Raw genomic sequence first — 22,223 nt, forward strand, 5'->3', positions numbered from 1 at the left:
CACACACACACACACACACACACACACACACACACACACACACACACTCACGTACAAGTAGGCATGTACCGAGAGAGAGCTTTGCTTTGTGTTTTTGACATCTTATAATGTGTTCTTGAGAAACGCTTTTTTGTGTCTGTTTGTTTGGGGTTCTAAACGTTTCTGTGCTTAAATGTCTATTTTGGTCTCTAGATTTGAGGGAATTTGTGCCGTAATTTCATTGAGCAGATTTTTTTTGCCTTTAGTTGTCATTGCTCTCAGCTTGTGATTCTATCCTAATTTGGTCTTTTCTCCGCTAAGGGTTCTATTGCTGTGATTTAACATCATGACCAAAAGCAACTCGGAAAAAGAGGGTTTATTCTGCTTATACATCACATCACTGCTCACCATGAAAGGAAATCAGGGCAGGAACTCAAACGTTCAGGAACCTGGAGACAGGAATTGATACAGAGACAGTAGAAGATGGCTGCTAACTGGCTTGCTCTCTATGACTTGCTTAGTCTGCTTTCTTTTTCTCTTTCTTTCTTCTTCCCTCCCTCCCTCCCTCCCTCCCTCCCTCTCTCCCTTCCTTTTTTCCTTCCTTCCTTTTTTCCTTCCTTCCTTCCTTCCTTCCTTCCTTCCTTCCTTCCTTCCTTCCTTCCTTCCATTGCTTTACAGACTGATCCCAGCCCCCTCCCTTCTCTCCTCTCAGTCCCACCCTCTTGCCCCCTTCCCCCATTTCCATGCCAACTGAGGTAGGATTAGCTGAAGGAGGTGGAGGCAGAAGGATCACGAGTTAGAGGACTGCCTGCTTTCTTACAGCACACAGGACCACCAGTCCAGGGGTGGTACCACTCACAACGGGATGGGCCCTGCTAAACAAGCATTAATTTTCAAAAATGCCTTACAGACAAACCTACAATCCATCTTGTAGAGGCATGTTCTTAATTAAGGTTCTCTCTTGTCAGATGACATGAGCTTGTGTCAATTTGATGTAAAAAACTAGCCAGGGCATTTTCTTGATCTTAGTGCAGAGCATATGCACATGGGTAGGCACTGGGTTTTTTTTGTTTTTGTTTTTGTTTTACAATTTATTCATTTTATATCCTGATTGTAGCCCCCTCCCTCATCTCCTCCCAGTCCCACCCTCCCTCTTATCCCCTACCCTAGTCCACTGAAAGGGGAGACCTCCTCCCCTGCCATCCAACCCTAGCTTGTCAAGTCTCATCAGGACTGCCTGGATCCTCTTCCTCTGTGTTCTGGAAAGGCTGCATCGACTGGGAGCGGGGAGTGTAATCAAAGAGCAGGCAACCAAGATCATGTCAGAGACAGTCCCTGCTCCCCTTACTTGGGAACCATATGAAGACTGAGCTGCCTATGAGCTACATCTGAGCAACGTGTTGAAGTCTTCTCCATGCATGGTTCTTGGTTGGTACCTCAGGCTCTGCAGGCACCTCTAGGCCCAGATTTTTTGGTTTTGTTGGTCTCCTTGTGGAGCTCCTGTCCCATCCAGGTCCTTCTATCCTCCCCTTCTTCCATAAGACTCCCTGCGCTCTGCCCAAAGTTTAACTGTGAGACTCAGCATCTGCTTAATCCCCTGCTGAATGGACCCTTTCAGAGAACCCTCTATGGTAGACTCCCTCTCTGTTCCCTCTCTTCCACCACTTCTGGTGTCTATCCTGTTTGCCATTCTGAAGAGAATTAAGCATCCTCCCTAGGGTCATTCTTGTTGTTTAGCATCTTTAGGTCTGTAGATTTTAGGTTTTTTTTTTTTTAACATGTTAATCTTGATCTTATTCTTCATCCCTGATACTTTGTTTTGCAGACTTTATTGGTGAGATTTTCATTCCCAGTATTTCTTAGGTTTTCTTCTGTGTTTCTCTTTTGCGTGCCCATTTTGTTGACTTTCCCCTCTATGTTGCTTCTTCTCCAGACCCTAGATTGGCTTCATTTGCTTTTTCAGATCTCCTCTAAGGTTACTATTTTTATTAGTAAACTTCTGACATCTTTATTCAGCATCTTACCCATTTCAGTGTTTTGGAATTTAGTAGTTGAGGAATTTGATATTCTGGAGGAGTCATGTGGCTTTGGTTTTTCATTATTCTTGTGCTTTTGTGTCATTATTTGCACATCTATTGATCTGACTATCTTTTCCGGTTTTAAAGTTGGAGAGTTTATTGATCAGTCTTCTCTCTGGACTCAGTCTCTAGTGCTATTGCTCCAGTAATGTCTATATGGGTATGTTGCTGTGTGAGTATAGATTAAGTAAACTAGTTCCTTAATTTTAGAAACTAAGCTGGGCAGCGATGGCACATGCCTTTACTCCCAGCACTCAGGAGGCAGAGGCAGGTGGATCTCTGAGTTAGAGGCTAGCCTGGTCTACAGAGTGAGTTCCAGGACAGCCAAGGCTATACAGATAAATTCTGTCTCAAAAACCAAAAGAATAAATTTTTTTTTGGAAACTATTGGAAGCTATTCTTACTTCTTTACCATTGTGTATAGCAAGAAAATAAACATTTCGTTCATAGAAATTTTACATTTCAAATTATTTTAAAAAGAAAACCAAATAGGTCATGAGAAAGTCAATGGTTTTGTAACTTTATAGGATGTTAAAATGTATATAACGTTTAATGCATCATTACCAAGATACAGTTCTAAAAAGTATAAACTTATCAAAAATGGAGGTTTAAGCTCTCTACCCCTGTCATTACCTTTTGCTCCCCATTGATAGAAGTGGGGGGGGGAGGAAGGTAGAAGTTACCTACAAACTACTTAAGCACCCAGTGTGTGTGCAAGCAATTGGGAAATGTGGACCTCATTTCGACTGAATTCTCATGCTTGGAGTTACAGGCGATTAGTGAAGACAGGGAGAACCTCTCATTCATAGGATCATAGTCAGTGCAAAAGATTCATATTATAAAATTTAAAGGTATTTTCTTAATTTCAGGTTTTTTTTCTGTCCAGGTTAAAATATTTTGGAATATACCCAGGAATTTTGTTGTTAACTTGCCAAATTATTAGCTTTCTTTACTGGATTTAATAATGCCTCTTTCAGGAAAGGATCTTGAGAAAATACTTGTGGCAAAGCAGGATTATATGGCTAAATTCCTAAGATAGTCTCATCAACCCATCAGTTCTTGTACCCATCGATTACTGGTTTATATTATACATGGTGACTCTGAAATGTCTCTCAGTCACAGATACCTTTGATAATAGAGTGGGGGGAGAAGAAGAAAAGAAAGGAAAGGAAGTGAGAGAAGATGAAAAAAAGAGAAAACCATCTTTATCAAAATACATTTACTTACAAAGTTTTATATATAATTTTCAAAAGACTAGAAAATTTGTGTATTACCTGCTTACCCCTATTTTATGAACTGAACATATTGGTTTTTTTTGTTTGTTTGTTTTGTTTTTACTATTTTCTAAGTTAAGGTTAATTTTTTTTATTTATACATTTTAAACATATACTTAAGGGTATTTTCAGCGTCAATTTAGAAAGCCATTCACAATTCTTGAAATATCTGAAAGTATGGATGCAAATAAAGCCTGTTTAAAAACGAGTTCTTCGGCTCAAAAAGCCCCTCCTCCTGCTTTCTATTCATACGATTTAGAATCCTCTTGCAGATCATGCCATATGCATTCTCTTTAATACAGCTTCTAAGGAGTGGATAATAGCAGTTTGTCTACCTGTAGCCCAGCGTTAGGTGAGTAAGTTACCAAAGTTGCCGCTCATGAGGCTGAGCCTTCGAAATGCCCACCGTTCTTAGCATCTGGGCTTCCGTGCGGGATGTTTCTCCCCAGGCTCAACCCTTGGAGTCACTGGCTCATGCAGTATGTGCAGTACCGCGTGCACAATGCCATTCGCCCAGTGCCGCGTGCACTGCCATAGCTCATGTGGTTGTGCCTGGTATGCACAAGCCCTTAACTTTAAACCTAATTCTTCAAGGGGTGGCTGGAGGGTTCTTGCCTTGGACATGGAATGACTGCCATGGACACTTTGTGACCTGTGTGCTAAACCCTGGTTAGTAGTCTGCAGCAGCTCATAGGATATGACTGGCAGTTAGGAAAAACTTCCCAGTCCTGAGTGAAGCAGAAGCCAGGTGTCCTGAGAGTTCAGAAATGACCACACCATGAAGAAAACTTGGTGACATTCTCCTCCACAACACAAGAAAAAAAAAATCAGCAGCCTTTGGGGAAAGATCTTTAGTCTCAGAGTTGGGGAAGAAAGGGCATGACTCAAATGATTTCTAAAACCTCAGAGGATATTGCTGAGGTACCGATTGCACCAGTCTGTTGGCATCATTTTTAGAAAAGGCAATGTACATCAACATTTATCCAAAAATGTTCTGCAAATGGCAAGAGCCATAGTTTTGCAGTTTGAGTTTTGGATATAGCCTCTGGGATGGTTAGGCTCTTCATCACCAGAAAGGAAAAGAGTTTGCAGTTAGCTCTCAAGGACATTCCTCAAACTTGCCCTGATGCAAGGGGTCCTGCAGCTGAAACCTTTGTCATAGTTGCCTTAATGTCTTGTCTCTGATACCGATGCTGTGAGATCCTGCTTATTGTTGCATTTATTGGGGTTGCCTACGCTGTGTTCAGTAAGTTTCTTAACTATTCATTGACAGCATCATTTCTTTCATGACTCCCTGGGGACAGTCAACATTAGTATAATCCTTCATTTGTCCTAGAAGAGGAGGTAAAAAGAATCAAAGAATATTGTGAAATCACTGAAAGAAACAACAGGTAGCAGAAACATTCAGGGATGCTATGTGTTTACATGAAGAGCCAGCCCTCTTAGAGCAGTCTGCCTAAGCCAAGGATTTCATAGTGTGGAGTATTTCATAGGCCTTTCAAGGATGGAGGAAATTTGTTTTTGAACAGTAACTACTTTAAAGACGCCCTTGAGGTGCAAGCTCTGTGTAGTACATGTTTCACGGCCTCTGCAGAGCTGAACTTTTTTCCACAAGAGTTCACCTTCCAAAAGCGGTTTCAGAGTTGTAGGAACAGACTGCCAGGTATTCCAGAGCTGTGAGTCTTGTGGGAATGGCCTGTCTTTGAGGTTAGACATATAAGCGTAAGTCATTTCTGACACGTTAGAGTTATCTACAGAGCGGACATTCGTAGTTTTGAAAGCCCGCAAAGGGCAGTAGTATGAGGAATCCTGCCTCTGTCCATCCTCTGGCCTCTTCAGTCCTTTGGAAACATTGGCAGATGTCTGATATTTTTAAGTGCTAAGTCCCTGAGTTGGCTTTTTGGCAGGGGGGGTTGTCTCTCTATTCACATCGAAAACCTCACCACACATAGCTCTGTTGTACGGTGCTCCTAGTAGCTCTAGACGTTCACTGACTGCAGAGTCGACATCACACTCTTAACCACACAAAGGCTTGTGTCCGAGTGTGTTTGCCTCTAAGCTATGCACTGTCAGAGTGTGGACACTGCAGAACCTTTTGGACTCACTTTCTGACTGGTCTGCGCCTCCTTGTTTTGGGCTACTACATTAAACTGCCCAGACTCTTCTGCCCCGGCCGATCGGAAGCAGAACTGGGCTTCTTTCCACAAGCCAAGGCACTCACCAGTACCAACAATTTAAAGATGGAAGAAGTTGAAGATCTGAGGATGGGGCAAAAGTATTCTATCACCTGGCCATCCCTGCTCTCCTTTCCCCATGGTCAAGCATTTAGATTGCAGTAGAAATTCTAAATTCTCTCTCTGATGTATAGGTCTTGCCTATCAAGTCGGTGCCCAGGCCTTCCAAAATGCTCCAAAAGAAAAGACTTTATCCTCCTTAGAAAGCCTGAGTTATTAATATAGAGCCCCAAAGAACTTCCCTGGCTTCTCATTTCTTTTATTCAGGCTGCTTTAACAAGCCTCCTGAGGGTAGGCCCCTGCTCCAGGACACCTGAGGCAAGTGAATCTAGCTGGTTTTTCCAGGGACTCTGTGTTAAATCAGAAGCTGTCAGCTGGGGCCATATCAGATTGCTGAAGGAAAAAAAAGAGCTGTTTGTGGAAAATCTCCCCCTGGCTGACCCTCTTGAAAGTCAGTTTTCAGCATCCCAGCAACATTTCAATCCAGTGTTGTGAACAGCACTGTTAACATGTATTCCTTGGAAAAGGTTCTCAACTCCTCAAGGAGGTGTAATCCAGCCTGCTTTTTAGGAATTGTGGGATAGGTTTAAGTGTGTGAATTTGGGGGAGATACAGATATTCACTGCTATTGAAGCTGTTACTCAGCAGGATTCCATAAACACTGACAAGTAAATGAAATCAGAAATGTGAGTATTGGGAGAGGAAAAGTTAGAACCCTCTCAAACAATATGCTTCCCTTAAGGAAATGAAATGCAGTGTTCCTAGTCCCGCTTTTCTTTCAAAAGATTTATTTTTATTTATGTGTATGTGCCATGCATGGCTGTTGTGTGTGGACATAGGTTCAGGTGCCCTCGGAGGCCAGAAGGGGGCAGCAGAGCCCTGGAGCTGGAGTTAAGGACAGTTGTGAGCAGTTAGGTATGGGTCCTGGGACCTGAATTCAGGTTCCCTGGAAGAACAACAAACACTTTTACCTGCGGAGCCATCACTCTAGTCCTATAATTATTACCTTTTTAAAATAAATAAGAAAATGATTGAAAACGTGCCAAAATTCAGTCATCTAGTAGCATCTGGCTAAGATGCCCAATCCTCATTCAGAAAGGCAAAGAGGATGGACATCAGAAGAGGGAGAAAACAGGGAACAAGTCAAGAGCTATCACAGAGGGCCTCTGAAAGGCTCTACCCTGCAGGGTATCAGAGCAGATGCTGAGACTCATAGCCAAACTTTGGGCAGAGTGCAGGGAATCTTATCAAAGAAGAGGGAGGTAGAAAGACCTGGAGGGCACTGGAGCTCCACAAGGAGAGCAACAGAACCAAAAAAATCTGAGCACAGGAGTCTTTTCTGAGACTGATACTCCAACCAAGGACCATCCATGAAGATAACCTAGAACCCCTGCACAGATGTAGCTCATGGCAGTTCAGTGTCCAAGTGGGTTCCATAGTAATGGGAAGAGGGACTGCCTCTGACATAATCTGATTGGCCTGCTCTTTGATCACCTCCCCCTGAGGGGGGAGCAGCCTTACCAGGACACAAAGGAAGACAATGCAGCCACTCCTGATGAGACCTGATAGACTAGGATCAGAAGGAAGGAGAGGAGGACCTTCCCTATCAGTGGACTTGGGGAGGGACATGGGTGGAAAAGGGATGGTGGGATTGGGAGGGGAGGAGGGAGGGAGGTACGGGGGATACAAAGTGAATAAACTGTAATTAATAAAAATAAAAAATGGAATAAATAAATAAATAAGAAAATAATTGAAAACTTGCCAAAATTCAGTCATCTAGGAGGGTGATGGAAACAAGATAAATAAGCTCCATGACTTCCTTTAAGTGTTCGCAGTCAGGTACTACCATATGTTATATATTGATTACATATTAGGTAATAAATGTGTGTTCACATGTGTTTGTTTGCTACCACAGCCAAACCCTCCAACAAGTATAAGCTGCTTCAGAGAGAACTTATTAAGAAATGCGTGAGAGCTGCCTGCTGCTGCTTTTAGAGATGTTCTGAATCTAGTTGCGTGGCTCTGAACCTCGCTTTCTGTGTTTAATAGCTGTGACCTTAGGAGAGCTTGAGTTTTCTATGTGTATGTGTACAGAAGAAGCACGTGTCATCAGCATCCTTTGGCTGTTTAGAGGCAGACTCGTTTTCCCAACACAATTTAATGGCGATCAGTGTATTCATTTTGTATCGCTGCTGTAACAAGCTACTGCAAATGTACAGGCTGAAGACGACACTGACTTATTGTCAGTTCCATAGCTCGGTCAGTAGTAGAGTGTGGCTGAGCTGACTGTCTGTCTAAAGGATCAGAGGCAGGTGAAGGTATTGGTGGGAGCAAATCCCTGTCTGGGGACTCGGGGATACACCCCCTTCCCCTTGTTAGCAGAACTCAGTTCCTACTCACTGCGGGACCCAAGGTCCAGCTTTCTTGTTACCATCAGCTGGAGGCAACTCCCTGATTTTAGAGGCTACCTGAATTCTTTGGCTCATGGCTCCCTTCATTTCAAAATCATCAGTGGCCGACCATATCCCTTATCCATGTTCAATCTCCCCGAATGCTTCTTTGACCTCATCTCCCCTTCTTCATCCTGCTTTAGACCTAATCACTTCTGCTCTGCTTTTTGATCTTCAGGACTCATAGGACTGAATTGTTCCGTCCAGATAATCATCTTAGTTTAAGGTTATCTAACTTGTGAACTTAGTCTTACTTGCAATGTCCCTTCACACCAGTATTTATGTAACATTTATTTGAGAGTGAACTCAGAGGATGAGAATTTTGAGGTAACACCTTTTAAATTCCCCCAAACTCATTGTCTAAAGCCACAAAATCCCCAAGAGCCACCAACTCAGACTCAGACGCAGGTTTTGAAACCCTCAAATATTACATCTAAACATGATAACATTCCTGTTTTTATTTCACATTCTTTTCACACTTAAGGCTGCTGGAATCCAGTGTGACATCCAAAGTTAACAAACTAAGAGAAGAGAATGCAAGCAGCACCTTCCTTCCAGCAGCTTTTCCATTCTGTTTCCTTTTCTTTAAGGAGGAAATTTTTTTTGAGAATTCTTTTTTTCCAAATAGATTTTTCTCTCATACATCCTGACCACAGCTTCCTCTCCCACCACTCCCCCCATGCTCCACCCCTTCACACAGACACACACACACACACACACACACACACCCTACTCTCTTCCCCCAGATCCACTCTCCTTCAGTTTCCTGTCAGAAAACATCAGGCCTCCATGAGACAACAACCAAACATGACAGATCAAGATACAGTAAGACAAGGCAAAAGCTCTCACTTCTAAGATAGACAAGGTAATGCAACAGGAGGAAAAGAGTCCCAAGTGTTGGCAAAAGAGTTAGAGATACACACGTTCCCACTGGAAGGAGTCTCACAAAAACATTAAGCTAACAGCTACAGCATATACAGAGGACCTCGTGCAGACCCGTACAGGCCCATATAGGCCTTGTGCTTGCCACTTCAGTCTCTGTGAGCTTATATGTGCCCTGCTTAGCCGATTCAGTGGGCTGTGTTCTAGTGTCCTGCATCTCCTCTGATTCCTACACTCTTTCCACCTCCTAGCTCCAAGAGGAGAGACCCCACGGAGAACTTCAATTTAGAGTTTCTCTCCACAGATTGACTGGCTGTGGGTCTCTGCTTCTGCTTCCATCTGCTGACAGAAGAAGCCTCTCTGATGACAACTGAACAAATCTCCAGTGTATGAGAATAGGAGAATATCATTAGGAATCATTTCATTGGCGTTTTGTTTTGGCCAGTTGTGTTTGGTTCTACCCTAGCCCTCTGGACTACTTGGCTGACCAAGTAGTGTCAGGCATGGACTTCCCTCCCATTGAGTGAGCCCTAAGTTAAACTAGTCATTGGTTAGCCACTCCCACAAGTTCTGTGCCACCATTGCCCAGCACATCTTACAGGCAGGACAAATTATAAGGTCAAAAGATTTGTGGCTGAGTTGGTGTCCAGGTTTCTCTTTCTGCAGAGTACCTTCCTGCACCAAAGAGAATAGAACTTAGGGGTGAGGGCTCCATGCAGACACACCAGCCCTACTTCTGTCTCCACTCAATAAGCTATGTGTCCGTTGTCCTTGTCCATGGGGCCCTGCTGTCAGTTTTCAGAGAACAACCCTCTGTAACAAGGACAGGGAGTGGTTTGTTTTGCTTCTTAGCACTGTTTAAAAGTTAAAACTAGATATATTTTACACCCTGAGTGTGATATATATATATATATATATATATATATATATATATATATATACATGTGTGCATGTAAGTGGAAAGAACTTGTCTTTGTATGCCTGTGGAAGCCCTAAGAGACTTGAGTGACCAGCTTAGCATAGTAGATGGAACAACTAATCCTGAATTCCTAAGGCTTAGTGGAGTCCTGGGCTGTAAGACAGAGCACACCATGGCCACCTCCTAGGAAGGAGTGGCTATGAGAATTTGAAAGTGCCGCCAGGTTCTTGGGCCGTGCCTTCTGCTGTTGGGGTCCAGAATACACTGAAATAATGACCCCAGACTCGAGTAGCATGCAAGCCACAAAGGGGGTTTATTCTGTAGCGATCCAGCATGCTGGGGCCACCACCTTCACAATATGGCCCCAAGGGTTGCCGAAGGCCCCTTTTAAAGCCAGAGAGGAGAATTCCTACTGTGGCTATGTAACCTCAATTAGGATTGGCCTGTGCCCCATGGAGGCTACACGACTCTGATCAGGACTTAGGTGCTTTTCAAACCATAATTAAGCAACCGTATCTTCCCCAGGCCAAATGTCATGGCTGTTTCTGATCGTTTGCCCTTTTCCTGTGGTTTTTCCTGCAATTCTTAGGCCTGTTCTGTGTAGCAAGAAGATGAAGCCCATCATGGAGTTGGCCAGGCTTATGCAGCCAGGCTCTCTCTCTGTCTGCTGTGAGGTGTCCTGTAATATCATGATGATAGTGGCGAAACAGTTTTTTTCAGAAAGTCATTCCATGTTCTCTCCACCAGAGCGCTTTAAGAGGACAGGACATCCCTCAAGCCAGCTAACAGTTCAGTACCGGGTACCACGTGAGGCACCCTTCACTCTTAAGTGTCACGTGAAGTTGTCCTAAGGTTAAATAGCCAAGAGAAATGCTAAGACCCATCAAGATGTGAATGAAGAATTTTTTTTTTCAGCTCTTATATCCTCCCTGTGTCCAGGCTTCTGTGATATTATTCCCCAAAGCCTCTGCCTCAAACTGACCAGACTCAAACTTAACACTTCCTTTTTGCTCTCTAAAATTGTATTTTTTAATAAAACTCATTAATGAAGAAAATCTATTTCTCCAAGGGTCATGCACTTTTCTCCATGGAGGTATGTTTCCATTGCATGTGCACAGTCATGAAGTTCTAGAATACATAGATTCCTTTCCAAAGTCTTCCTGGTAACAACTCAATAGTAACAACTCAGCTTCACCAACTGCTTCTTTTTAACCATTTTCCCACTGACTTCAAAACCCTCGCCATTCCCAGAGTGAAGTAATCCCATTGGCTCCTAACTCCTAACATAATATGTGACTGATTACATGGTTGGTCCCATGGACCAACCAATGCCTTTGCTGTACTACGATTCCTCATACATAAGCCTTTAAAACAGAATCAGCCATTTCCTCTTAGGTATGATTTGGGGTTAGTCTGAAACTTGTGTTTTTATGCTAGTTACTCGCCCTCAAGATATGGTTCCTGCCTGGATAAACCTCTCCTTATTGTGTAAACCTGCCTAAGACACTATACCAGATTGGTTGATTAAAGGCCTAAAACCTGCGAAGGGCAAAATGGGGTTGGCATGGCCAACGTTCCCAGGCTTTGGGTTCAAAAGAATTGTAGGAAACAGAAAAATGGAAAGAGAGGAACCAGGAGAACACCCCATGGAGAAGCAACCACATGGTTAGGGAGGAAGGACTCTAGGGATGGTGTGAATGGAAAAAAAATACCAAATAAAAGCAAGTATTTGTAAGATTTGGAAAAATAGTCCAGGTGAGGATGGTTAAGGAGGGTGGTATTGGAGGAGGGTTGGGAGGTGGATGATGAGGTTACTGAGACAGCTCAAGGTAAATAAGGCAATTATAAAATTTAACAGATGTCTGTCTTATTGTGATAGCGGGTTATGTAATACTACCATGGTGAATATAGGGCAAATAATTATAAACACTATTTAGCCCAACACCCACCTTCTTAGTTACTACAACACTATGACTTGCCCATTTCCTGACCTGTGCTCCAAACGCTGAATGGTATTTGTCTCGTAGTTCTACGGCCCTGTTCTTAAAGGAATTGCCTTTGTCATATTTGTTTTTGTTCCAAAGGTGTCCCTCAGCCTAATGTAACTTGGTTGAAGAGAGGAGGATCTCTGAGTGACAATGTTTCCTTGCTTTTCAATGGATCCCTATTGTTGCAGAATGCTTCCCTTGAAAATGAAGGAGCCTACATTTGCACAGCCACCAATGCTCTTGGGAAAGCAATGGCCTCCTCTGTGCTCCACTTGCTGGGTGAGTGTCCAATCCTAATTGTTCCTGATGTGCCCTGTAACGTATAATAAGCAGGGCCCAGATTTGTTGATATTGGACGCGAAGAGTGAATGAATTCTCACCCAAGCTATCACAACCCAGTTAAAAGCACTTCCAACACCCTGTCATACCAGTTGTCTTCTCTGAAGGTGGTTACTGTGAAGCTACTCTTCTGCTTAAGTGACATGTACTTTTCTGCCCAGAATTAAGACTTTTTATATCCTGCCTCTATGTCTGTTTAATTCTCGACCCTGATTGTATATGAACTATGCACTGAGGTTTGATTTAGTCAAGATGACTTCTGGTCCTGTGAAACACACACACACACACACACACACACACACACACACACACACACACCCTTTCCTCTTTGGGGCCTCCAGGCATACTTCTCTTCCTGTAAGAAACAGCCTTCACTGCTTCTCCTACAAGCACCCACCGCCTTTATTCAGCAGGCTCCTGTAATGCCTATCTACTGTGTGAATACTTTGCCAAATTAAAAGAAAAAAATAGAGAAATGCTATGATCTCTATTTCATATCTGTCAGATCTTGACACATAATGCTTTTCAACAGTTCCTTCCTTCTCATCTAGTTCATTAACCAAAAATATAGGTCCCTCAGAGGTAGGGAGAATTCTGATATTTCCTTTGCATTCCTGAGGAAACAACACAGTATAAAGCATGCTGTCAATCAAGTGTAGAGTAAGTTTATAATATTACAGTGGAGGAGGCTATGCCACAGATGTCCAGTGCCTCAAGCCCAGTGCCAAGCACAGGATGTTAGACTGTTGCCTTTTCCTGCTGGGTATGGTATTTGTAGTTCATGAGCTCTTGTCAACAAAATGAGCTCTAGGAATTAACAAAAGACACCCTGTGTCCTACAGAGCTTGGGAAACATTGAGAATAAACCACAGAACTCAATCAGATGGACATTGGAGATTATTTCTTATCTTGCTGTTTCTCCAGCACCTAACACAGGTTAAGCATAAAGTATGAATTAGTAAGTGAAGTTGAACTACAGAAGGATCCAGCATAAGACTTAAGAGTCATGTGACAGAACTTTCTTCATGCTCTTTCCTGTTGGTAGTTAGAAAACCTAGACACACACAAAAAAAATGCAGGTGCCCCAGCTGGAAGTCAGAATGGCTGGCGTAACACTTGCACTTACGATTTTGGCTCATTCTCCTGTCCCAGAGTTCCTGGAGTGGGGAGGAGCTCAGTCTCATCAATCTGCTTCCTCTGGTTCCTTTTCTAAAAGGGATAGATGTATTTTTTTTTTTCTGTCTTGTAAGGAAGGCCGACCTTATAAATGTGCAGAAGTGTCTCATGCTGGTAAATAACTCTACCCTTGAATCCCACCCCAACACACACACACACACACACACACGCACACGCACACAAATGCAGCACCTACTTCCAGACCTGTGTGAGCACTCTATTAGAAAAAAGTTCATTTCTCTCTTCATAGTTCATTTTCTCTTCAAGACCACTCAAACTGCAGTAAGAATTTGATGGCTTTTGATTTAAGATATGCTACACATTGTTTTCTCAGAACGAAGAGGACAGGGCAGTAAGAATGTGTTTCCTAAGGCACACAGAAGGCGAGTTCTTCAGGCATCCAACAACAGAGCAAAGAACAACAACTCAACAGGAGAGCCTCTGCCTCAAGGTCTGGAATTTTGACTTTTTACATATATCCTTTCTGAGTCACATATTTTTCTCCGAGGCACCTCTATCCTGAGATGCAAGGGATAGAATAGAATGGGTAAGTGATGTTAAACTGTCCATCAGCACTGTACCGTGTGTTACTGATGGCATCGCTACTTAAGACAGTCATGTATTTCTACTCTTTTAGATATAATGCTACCGTTATTAAACAGTCAATTATTATTAATTATTTATTATTTATTGAACATTCAATGATATGTGCTGAGTGCTTGTTTCTCCTAGGGCTGGAGTCTACAGATGACTTAGTCTTTGGGAAGCTTACAGTCTAAGAGAAGAACAGTCATGTGAACAGTTTTTCTGAGGCAGTATAGCAAGTACTATGAGAAAAATATGGCCAAAGTGTCAGGGCATTGCTGAAGAAGAGGCCCAACCTCTTCCTGGAAATGTTGAATAGGTTTTCATGTATGTCCTGACATTTGTTCTGAGAAGATAAAGGACCCTCCAATAACAAAAACTAGAATGTGAGAACACATTTAGATGTTGCATGTGCCACGGGCAAGAACATCACACAAACCCTTGCAACTAATTTAAAAAGTAGATATCTAAGGCCAATGCTACTGTAAGGTCAAGCCATGGCTGTAGACAACACTTGGCTTTTTGACAGTGTTTACATCATTTTCACACCTTGTACCCAGACTCAGAAACTACCTATGCAGAAATCTATACAGACACTTAAATGTGCACAGTACAGAGTGTGCCAGCCCTTCAGTTACTAACGAGGCTAACATTTTCTAGAGAATTATTCGTTAGCTTAACCATTGTTGTTTCAATTATTTATATATGGCATATTCCCTATCCTTATGTTGACTAGGACAGTGCGTATGGATTTGACCTTCCACTAGGACAGATGAACAAGAAATAAGTAAACAAATAAATATGTGTGTGTGTTTCTTTGTAGTTAAGCCGAAAGGGTGAAATGGTCAGAGCAATGGGGTACATCATGTCTGGTGGTGACTGGTTGGGAGAGGATAGTCAGGATAGCCTTCTGGGAAGGAAATATGGTAGCCTAGACCTAACAGAGGAGATGGAGCCCTCAGTGCAGCAGGGTGGGGAAGAAATATCCCCGGAGGAGATTAGTTAGCTGTTGTGGAAGGGATATTAGAGTAGTTGGCTTCTCTACCCCACTAGTTCCCAAGTAATCGAGACAGAGACCTTTGGGTTTTATAAAAGCTTTAAGGCAGCATGACTGGGCAGCTGTCACCCCTCTAAGCTACTTCTGTTTCCTAGTTACCTACCCCGTTACTTGCCACAGCTGTCCCTGCCTGGGCTGCTTCTGTTCCATCAGGCCAGTCCTCGTGGCCTCGTGCTCATGGTCTGTGCTGTCCCATGGTGACTTCTCCTCCTGCTTCTACGTCTTCTGCTTCCTCTCTCCTCACCCGTCACCTCCTAGTCTCTCTCTGACCCCAAGCCTAGGAACCTAAGCTCTGCCTGCTTCTCTTCTGCCCAGTTACAGGCTTCTGCATCTTTATCAAACAATTAACTTTAAATTGGGTAGAGCAAAGTTTACACAACAAAGACCAGTGGAAGAGCTCTGTTTTCTTGTTTCCTGTTGTTTTCTATAACCTCCCAAGCCCCAAGAATCATGCTGGCTAGGGACTTTCTCTCCCACTCTATTCTTGGTCCCTAAGCATTGTGACTGCTTATACAAATTTGAGAGGGAGATTTACTCATCTCGACTGCAGCCAGATATTGGGGACCAGTAACTAGCATTGGCATATATAGCACCAGACCAACCCTCAACAGTTAGCACAAACTACCGATTGAAAGTAGCCTGAAGTATGAGAAACAAAAGAGCATGCATGTCATGAGAGTACAAGAGGGAAGGGAACCGGTGAGAACCAACCATCCGGGGCTTTGAGGGTCAGGATAAAATGTCAAGGTCACTGAGGAGTCTTGTCTGGGAGGGCTGGGCTATGAGTGTCAGGCTTTTCAAATGCAACTGGAAGAAATTTTGGCAGAGCCTATTTCCTCATTCTGATGCTTTCCCAACTGAGCTATTCTGGCCTGTCTGTGGCAGAACATATTTCTGACGAAGAACTGTATGAAAAACATAAGGAACTCCTTTAAGTTTAACAGTGGCCACTATTCCTCCACTGCAAAAGGGACTACAAAAACCCTCGGCATACAAGTGTGTTGTGTGGCCCCGTCCCTGGGGAGAGCTGAACAAATAAATGTCCACTCACCACAGATATGGAACTGACAAGAGACCAAAATAAAGATACCAACAAAGTCCAACCTGGAGAGCCAAAGACCTGACGTACAGGAGCATGGGCGAGGGTCGCTTGCAGGGGCAGGAGGGACTCCAAGGCAGCGGCAACACTGGCCAGCCACCCCAGCATGGTGGCAGCTCATGACAGCTTTTACCTTGGAGCTCACTGCAGGACTTTCAGGCAGCCCAACAGACCTGCATGTCTCTCCAGGCAGCCACACCTATGTGAGTGTCCTCGGCAGACCTTCTTGCTTATCTAGCCTTGGGGGAAAAGGGACCTTATGCATCTGACCGATTTCAGAGACTTATATCCCTTTAGAAGTTTCTTGGTCTCGCCGAGTTTAGGAAGAAATTGCTACACAAGGAGGAGGCAATGGAGAAACGCAGATCAAAACCAGGAGATGCAAGTTCATGCCTACTAGAATAGCCAAAACAAAAATACTGGACTAAATTCCAGCAAGCAATATTTTAATTAAAGCTGCCATATGATGATGAGCTGAGACCACACTGGAAAACTGTTTGGCACTTTTCATAGGTATTCATTCAAATAGAATGAAAACATGCTCACAAAAAATATTTGTACATGAATGTTCAGCCTTATTCACAATAGCTGTTGACAGCAGAATGAAAGACTACGGAGTATTCAGAAATTGTGTATTATTCAGTAATAAAAGAAGATACAATGTTGATATTCCCAATGATATTAGGGAATCCCAAAAATAGTGTACTAAGCAAAATACAGAACCCCAGGAGAAAGTAAAACTATGTAACTAATAGGTTTTCAAAAAAAAAAAAAAAAAAAGACAAAAAAAAATGTAGTTGCCTGGGAGGGGAAATGGGTTCAAACAATTGTGAAGCTTATACAGTTGAGATCTGAGCACTTTGTTGTACATAAATTATAGTTTATAAAAGCCCAGTGTCTTAAAAGAGAGGCACATGTGTCCTGCCCTGTGACCTGGAGCTAGTTAGAGACCTACTCCAGTCTCTCTGACACAAAATAGGCATCGGTGAATTTGCTTAGCTTCATCCAATCTCTGCCTCTGTAAATAAAAACAAAATTAGTAGCTTCATAACAGAACAGAACATTTTTAAAGTGTCTAACCCAATACCTGTTCATCCTGGAGAAAGAGTTTCAGTAAGTTCTAAAAAAAATGTTTTTAAATAAACTGTAATTCTGAAACTCCAACTGGAGAAATAATTTATGGTTCTGCTGTGCAAATGATACCATGTGCAATTTAAGGTAAAAACTCAAAACTCAGAGTGGAAAACAATAAGTTAAAAAAACCGTTCCATTCTATGAGAGATCATGTGGACACAGCTGGTAGCTATCAATTATTCATGATTGTTACAGGGAAATTTGGCATTTTCTGTAGCCATCCACAAACCTGTCATCATTGTGTCCTACCTCATCTTTTACCGAGTGTCAGCGGCAGGGAAAGGTAACACAAAAGCTGGGATTACTGGGGGTGCCTGGCTTGTACTTGTCTAATGGAAGCCTCCATTCTTCCCTTTCCAGATGTTTCCAGAGCAAATTATTTATTCAGTTTTAGGACCGATGTGATGTTTGGGTTAAGAATTAATGGAAAAGTAAGAGTGGAATTCAAATGCACCTCACCTTCCTGCTTAATCCCTGGCCCCTGTTCCTCCTGCTTGAAAAATCATCTTCCATTTTTCTGCTTGACTATTTTTGGAAAATGGATGGCATCAGGACATCCCTAGAGAGGCCTTCCTTCCTGTCCTGTTGGCCCTGCTGAGGGAAGACTGGGGAAGTGCTTCCTTGCTACTCAATTCCTCCTCCCTTTCTCTTGGGTTTTTCTGGTAGACCTAGCTGACCTACAATGACCATTTCCCAGGCTGTGCTCCAAGGACCCCATTCTGGCCACCATTTCTGTTTGGCAAGTACAATAGTTACTCAAGAGAAAGCAAGCGTCACTCTGTGCAATGGTGTTCTCTGTGTGTGTGTCTTAAAATGCAGCAGGTAGCTGGCCATAGAACAATTTGTGGTAGTCTTTGGGCCCTGTTGCCTCCAGCGCATCATCCTTTCTTATTTGGGCTTGTTGTGACGTTTCATTTCCTTTCTGCAGAACCTTTTTGGGAACCTGGTAACTGGACGCATTGTTCTGCCACCTGTGGCCCCTTGGGAGTCCGCCTTCAGAGGCCCCAGTGCGTGACCACTAGTGGGCAGGAAGTGAATGAAGCCCTTTGTGATCCTCACAGGAAGCCGCTGGCTGGGTTTCAGCCCTGTAACACCCGGGATTGCCCGGCAAGGTATGTATGTGTACTAACTTTCGTAACAGTACATTAGGTTTTGTGGATTTTGAAAGGTCCGATAGAATCTGGAGAGATGGCTCAGTGGTTAGAAGCATTAGCTATTCTTCTAGAGGACCCAGGTTCAATTGCCAGAAACAAATAACAGTTCATGACCATCTTTAAGTCCAGCCCCAGGGAATTTGATACCCTCTTCTGGCCTCTGCAAGCATCAGGCACACACATGATACATAGACATACATGCAGGCAAAACATCCATACACATAAAATATATAAAAACTTAACTTTTTAAAAAAGGCCCAGTAATTTAGTAATTTGGACTATGCTCAGTAGCCATACTCAGAGAAAGTGTTAATATGAGATAAAGGATTCAGTGCTACATAGCATAGCAAAAAATTGACCAAAAGACACAAAAATAAAAACTAAAAAACAAAACAAAACAAAAAAAAACAATTAACAAGTGAAGAAGTATTTTTGTAGTTTTTAATTTCAGATCCACGAGGCAGGTCTGATGTTTCAGTCCTAATTTTCTGATTAAAAAAATAGAGAGTTGGGGGCTGGAGATGCGGCTCTTCTTGCTGTTGTAGAGAACCTTGTCCAGGTGCCCAGCACCTCTGTCCATGGCCTCACAACTGCCTCTAACTCAGCTCTCTCTGGTCTCAGTTCCCAGCACCCATGTCCATGGGCTTTCAACCTGTGTCCTCAGCTCCAGGAGATCCAGTGCACTCCTACACATCAGTGGTCAGCTACACACCCACAGAATGTGCACACGCGCACACACACACACACACACACACACTAATAAAAATAATACAGATTAAAAAAAAATAGGAGAATCTTACTGTTACACAGTTCCATTTCCTATAGCAATGTTCACGCCGCGGGCGGCTCCCATGCTTCAGAAGAGTGTGAGAAGCAGAGGACACCATAGCCACTTGGAGGCACGTTCCTTGAAGGACTGTCAGCGTCGCAGGCATTCTACCGGCCGTACCTTTTAGTAACCACTGTCCTTTCTAAACGGAGCATGTCATACTGAGAGCCAGCCTTCAGAAAGCAGCCATCTTACGATACAAAGCCCACAGGGAATCTGACCCTTTGGGGTGGACAGTGACAACTCTCCATTAAACCTTACAGGTGGCACACTCATCACTACACTGGCTCTCTCCACCTAGTGACACCGCATTCCCTGAGAGGAGGGGAGGAGGAAGACTGGGAGTCACCTGTGCTGCTGCCCCATCCTGGAGCGACATGTGACTCCCTGACACCACCATAGTGCTAGGATCAACAAATCAGCCCTTTCATGGCAGTGTTCACTAAGGTCCTATAGCTTCTGTCCCCAGGTGGTTCACGAGTGTGTGGTCAGAGTGCTCTGTGTCTTGCGGTGACGGATTTCACGGTCGGCAAGTGACATGCAAGCAGACGAAAGCCAATGGGACGGTACAGGCAGTGTCCCCCAGGGCATGTGCTCCTAAAGACAGGCCTCTGGGGAGAAAACCGTGTTCTGCCCGACCATGTGCTCAACAGGCCGTCGGCCCAGGAAACCAGGTAAACTTATGGGTTGGCAGTGTTATCTGTAATCAGTAATTTGTCACCAATGAACTTTAAAATTGTTTTAAAATATTTAGCTTGAAGTATTTGTTCAATATTTAAATGAGAGATAGCTTGTGCTTGTGATTACATGGATGAGTGTCGTGGGCTGTGTCACATGAAGTAATCCAGACACAGAATACGAAGACTTGTACATGAATCTAATCAAGTGTAGAAAGCAGTGAATAGAACAGTAGTTTTAAGTTGCTGAGTGACTGGGAATAAGGATGTGATCTTAAAGAGTCCAAAGTAGTACAAGATAAATACACTGTGGTGAGCTATTATGCAAAAGAATATTTACAGCTAATAATGCTGTATTACACCCTTAAAAATTGATAATGGGTCATATTTTCTCTTTTATTGAAACTAGATTTCCCCCTCATATAATATATCTTAATTATGGATTCCCTTCCTACTACTCCTTCCATTTTCTCCCACATCCCCTCCCATCCAGATAAATAAAATATAAGATAAAACTAAAACATTGGAATAGGACAACACAAACAAACGGAAGGAAAAGAACCCAAGTAAAGGCACAAGAAACAGATATAGACACAGAGACCCACTCGTTTGCACACTCAGAAATCCCATGTAAACACAAAACTGGAAGCCATAATATACACACAAAGAACCTGTAGGGTAAAAGGGAAAAACAAACAAACATTATATTAACCGATTAAGATAAAAAATAAAATTGAAAAAAAAAAAGACCCTGATATGACATTATGGGACATGGAATCACCAAAGCTTTCAATGAGGTCATTTTCTGTTGGCCATCTGCTGCAGGGCACACAGCCTAGCCTTAAGAGGAGTTTGTTTCCCCAGTGAGACTCTCTTGGAGAAAACTAAATTTTCACTCGTCAGTTGGAGATATCTTCTGGGTTGGACAAATAGAAGACCTATTACTTTGCTGAATAGAAATATCAGCACTATAAAGACCCGGAAATGAATTCATGAATGGAATACAATTTTAATTGAAGTGACAGAGTAGAACTTATTATGATTCTGATCTTTATTCTGGGAACAAATAACGACAAAAACTTTCAGGAAGACAAACTCTGAGCGGCAGGGAGAGCCCTCTCTCATCCTATGCCAACTAGGATGCTAGTTTGTTTGGAGCAATCACAGCACTGAACCAGTTCAATCGATCAGTGATTTCAAACTTCAAGGACAGTAAATCAAGTAGGAAGATTAGTATTGAAGAAACTAGGTAGCATAAAACTGCAAAATATTTTTCAAAGAAATTAAAGGATATCTAAAGAAATAGAAAGATTTCCTATGTTCATGGATGGCATGATATTGCTAATACCAACACTCTCCAAATTTATCTAAAGATTCACAGCATTCTCTAACAGAAATTGGCAAGCTAAATCTAATATAAAATCCATATGGAACTAAAAATAACCCATAATATCAAAAGCAAGTCTTATAGATTAATTTGGAGGGCCCAAACTTCTACTTTTAAAACTTTCAACAAGACAGTGCTGTTTTAACAGAAGACATACATATACACCTCTGAAACATAATAGAATCCAAAACTAAACCATTTGATTCTTGGTAAGCAAACATAATACTTCGTGATGGTTATTCTCAGTTGCCAACTTGCTTAGCTTAAGAAAAGCACAAAGTCCTTGGAGATGTATCTGTGATAAAGATTCCAATGATTATCTGAAGAGCTGAGGCTTCTCCCGAATGTGGGCAGTATCATCCTACAGTATAGGATCCCAGAAAGAATACAAAAGGAAAAGGGGAAAAGCCAGCTGAGCTTAGACAGCCCCGACCCTACTTTCTGATTCTCTGAGAAATTTCCCCATTCCTGCTGCAACTGCCGGTTATTCTTGTTGCCTGCCTTCCCTAGCCTGAAGGACTGTACCTCCTAAAACATGAGCCAAAATAAGCCTTTTCTCCCCCAAGTTGTCTCCTGTCGGTGGTTGGTCTCAGCACTAACAACAGGAAGTGATCTTCTTTAACACAGGCTTCATGCAGGACAACTGTGCACCCACAGAAAAGCACAAAGTCATGCTCCCTGCTTACAGGGAGTGCAGACAACATGAAGATCACAAAGACATTTAGGAGCCAACATTATAAAACTTAAGAAAAAATAGACAAATGAATCTCCATACTGTAGGAAATGGTATTTTATGTAGAACACCAAATACATAGGTGTTAAACAATAATGAATAATTTGAATCATATCAAAACTAAAACAACTATCAAGACATTAACAGATAACCTACAGGATGCAAAAAATATTTAAATGACAGGTATCTGAAAAGGAACTTATGTCTAAAATACATCTGAAAAACAATTGAATGAAAGCATGAATAAGG

General features: G+C 42.6%; 1 protein-coding gene across 1 annotated transcript in view; it reads left to right on the forward strand.

Annotated features, from left to right (window-relative positions):
- The window catches only part of Adamtsl3 (ADAMTS like 3), a 272,928-nt gene that overhangs the window by 243,194 nt on the left and 7,511 nt on the right, over nt 1-22,223 (forward strand). The window contains 4 exon segments of the mRNA XM_055623245.1: nt 11,901-12,083; nt 13,654-13,770; nt 18,123-18,306; nt 19,647-19,851. Of these exon segments, the coding sequence (XP_055479220.1) occupies nt 11,901-12,083; nt 13,654-13,770; nt 18,123-18,306; nt 19,647-19,851 (689 nt within the window).

This window comes from Psammomys obesus, unplaced genomic scaffold (assembly GCF_907164565.1).
Source record: "Psammomys obesus unplaced genomic scaffold, mPsaObe1.curated_primary_1811, whole genome shotgun sequence".
Taxonomy (NCBI): Eukaryota; Metazoa; Chordata; class Mammalia; order Rodentia; family Muridae; genus Psammomys; species Psammomys obesus.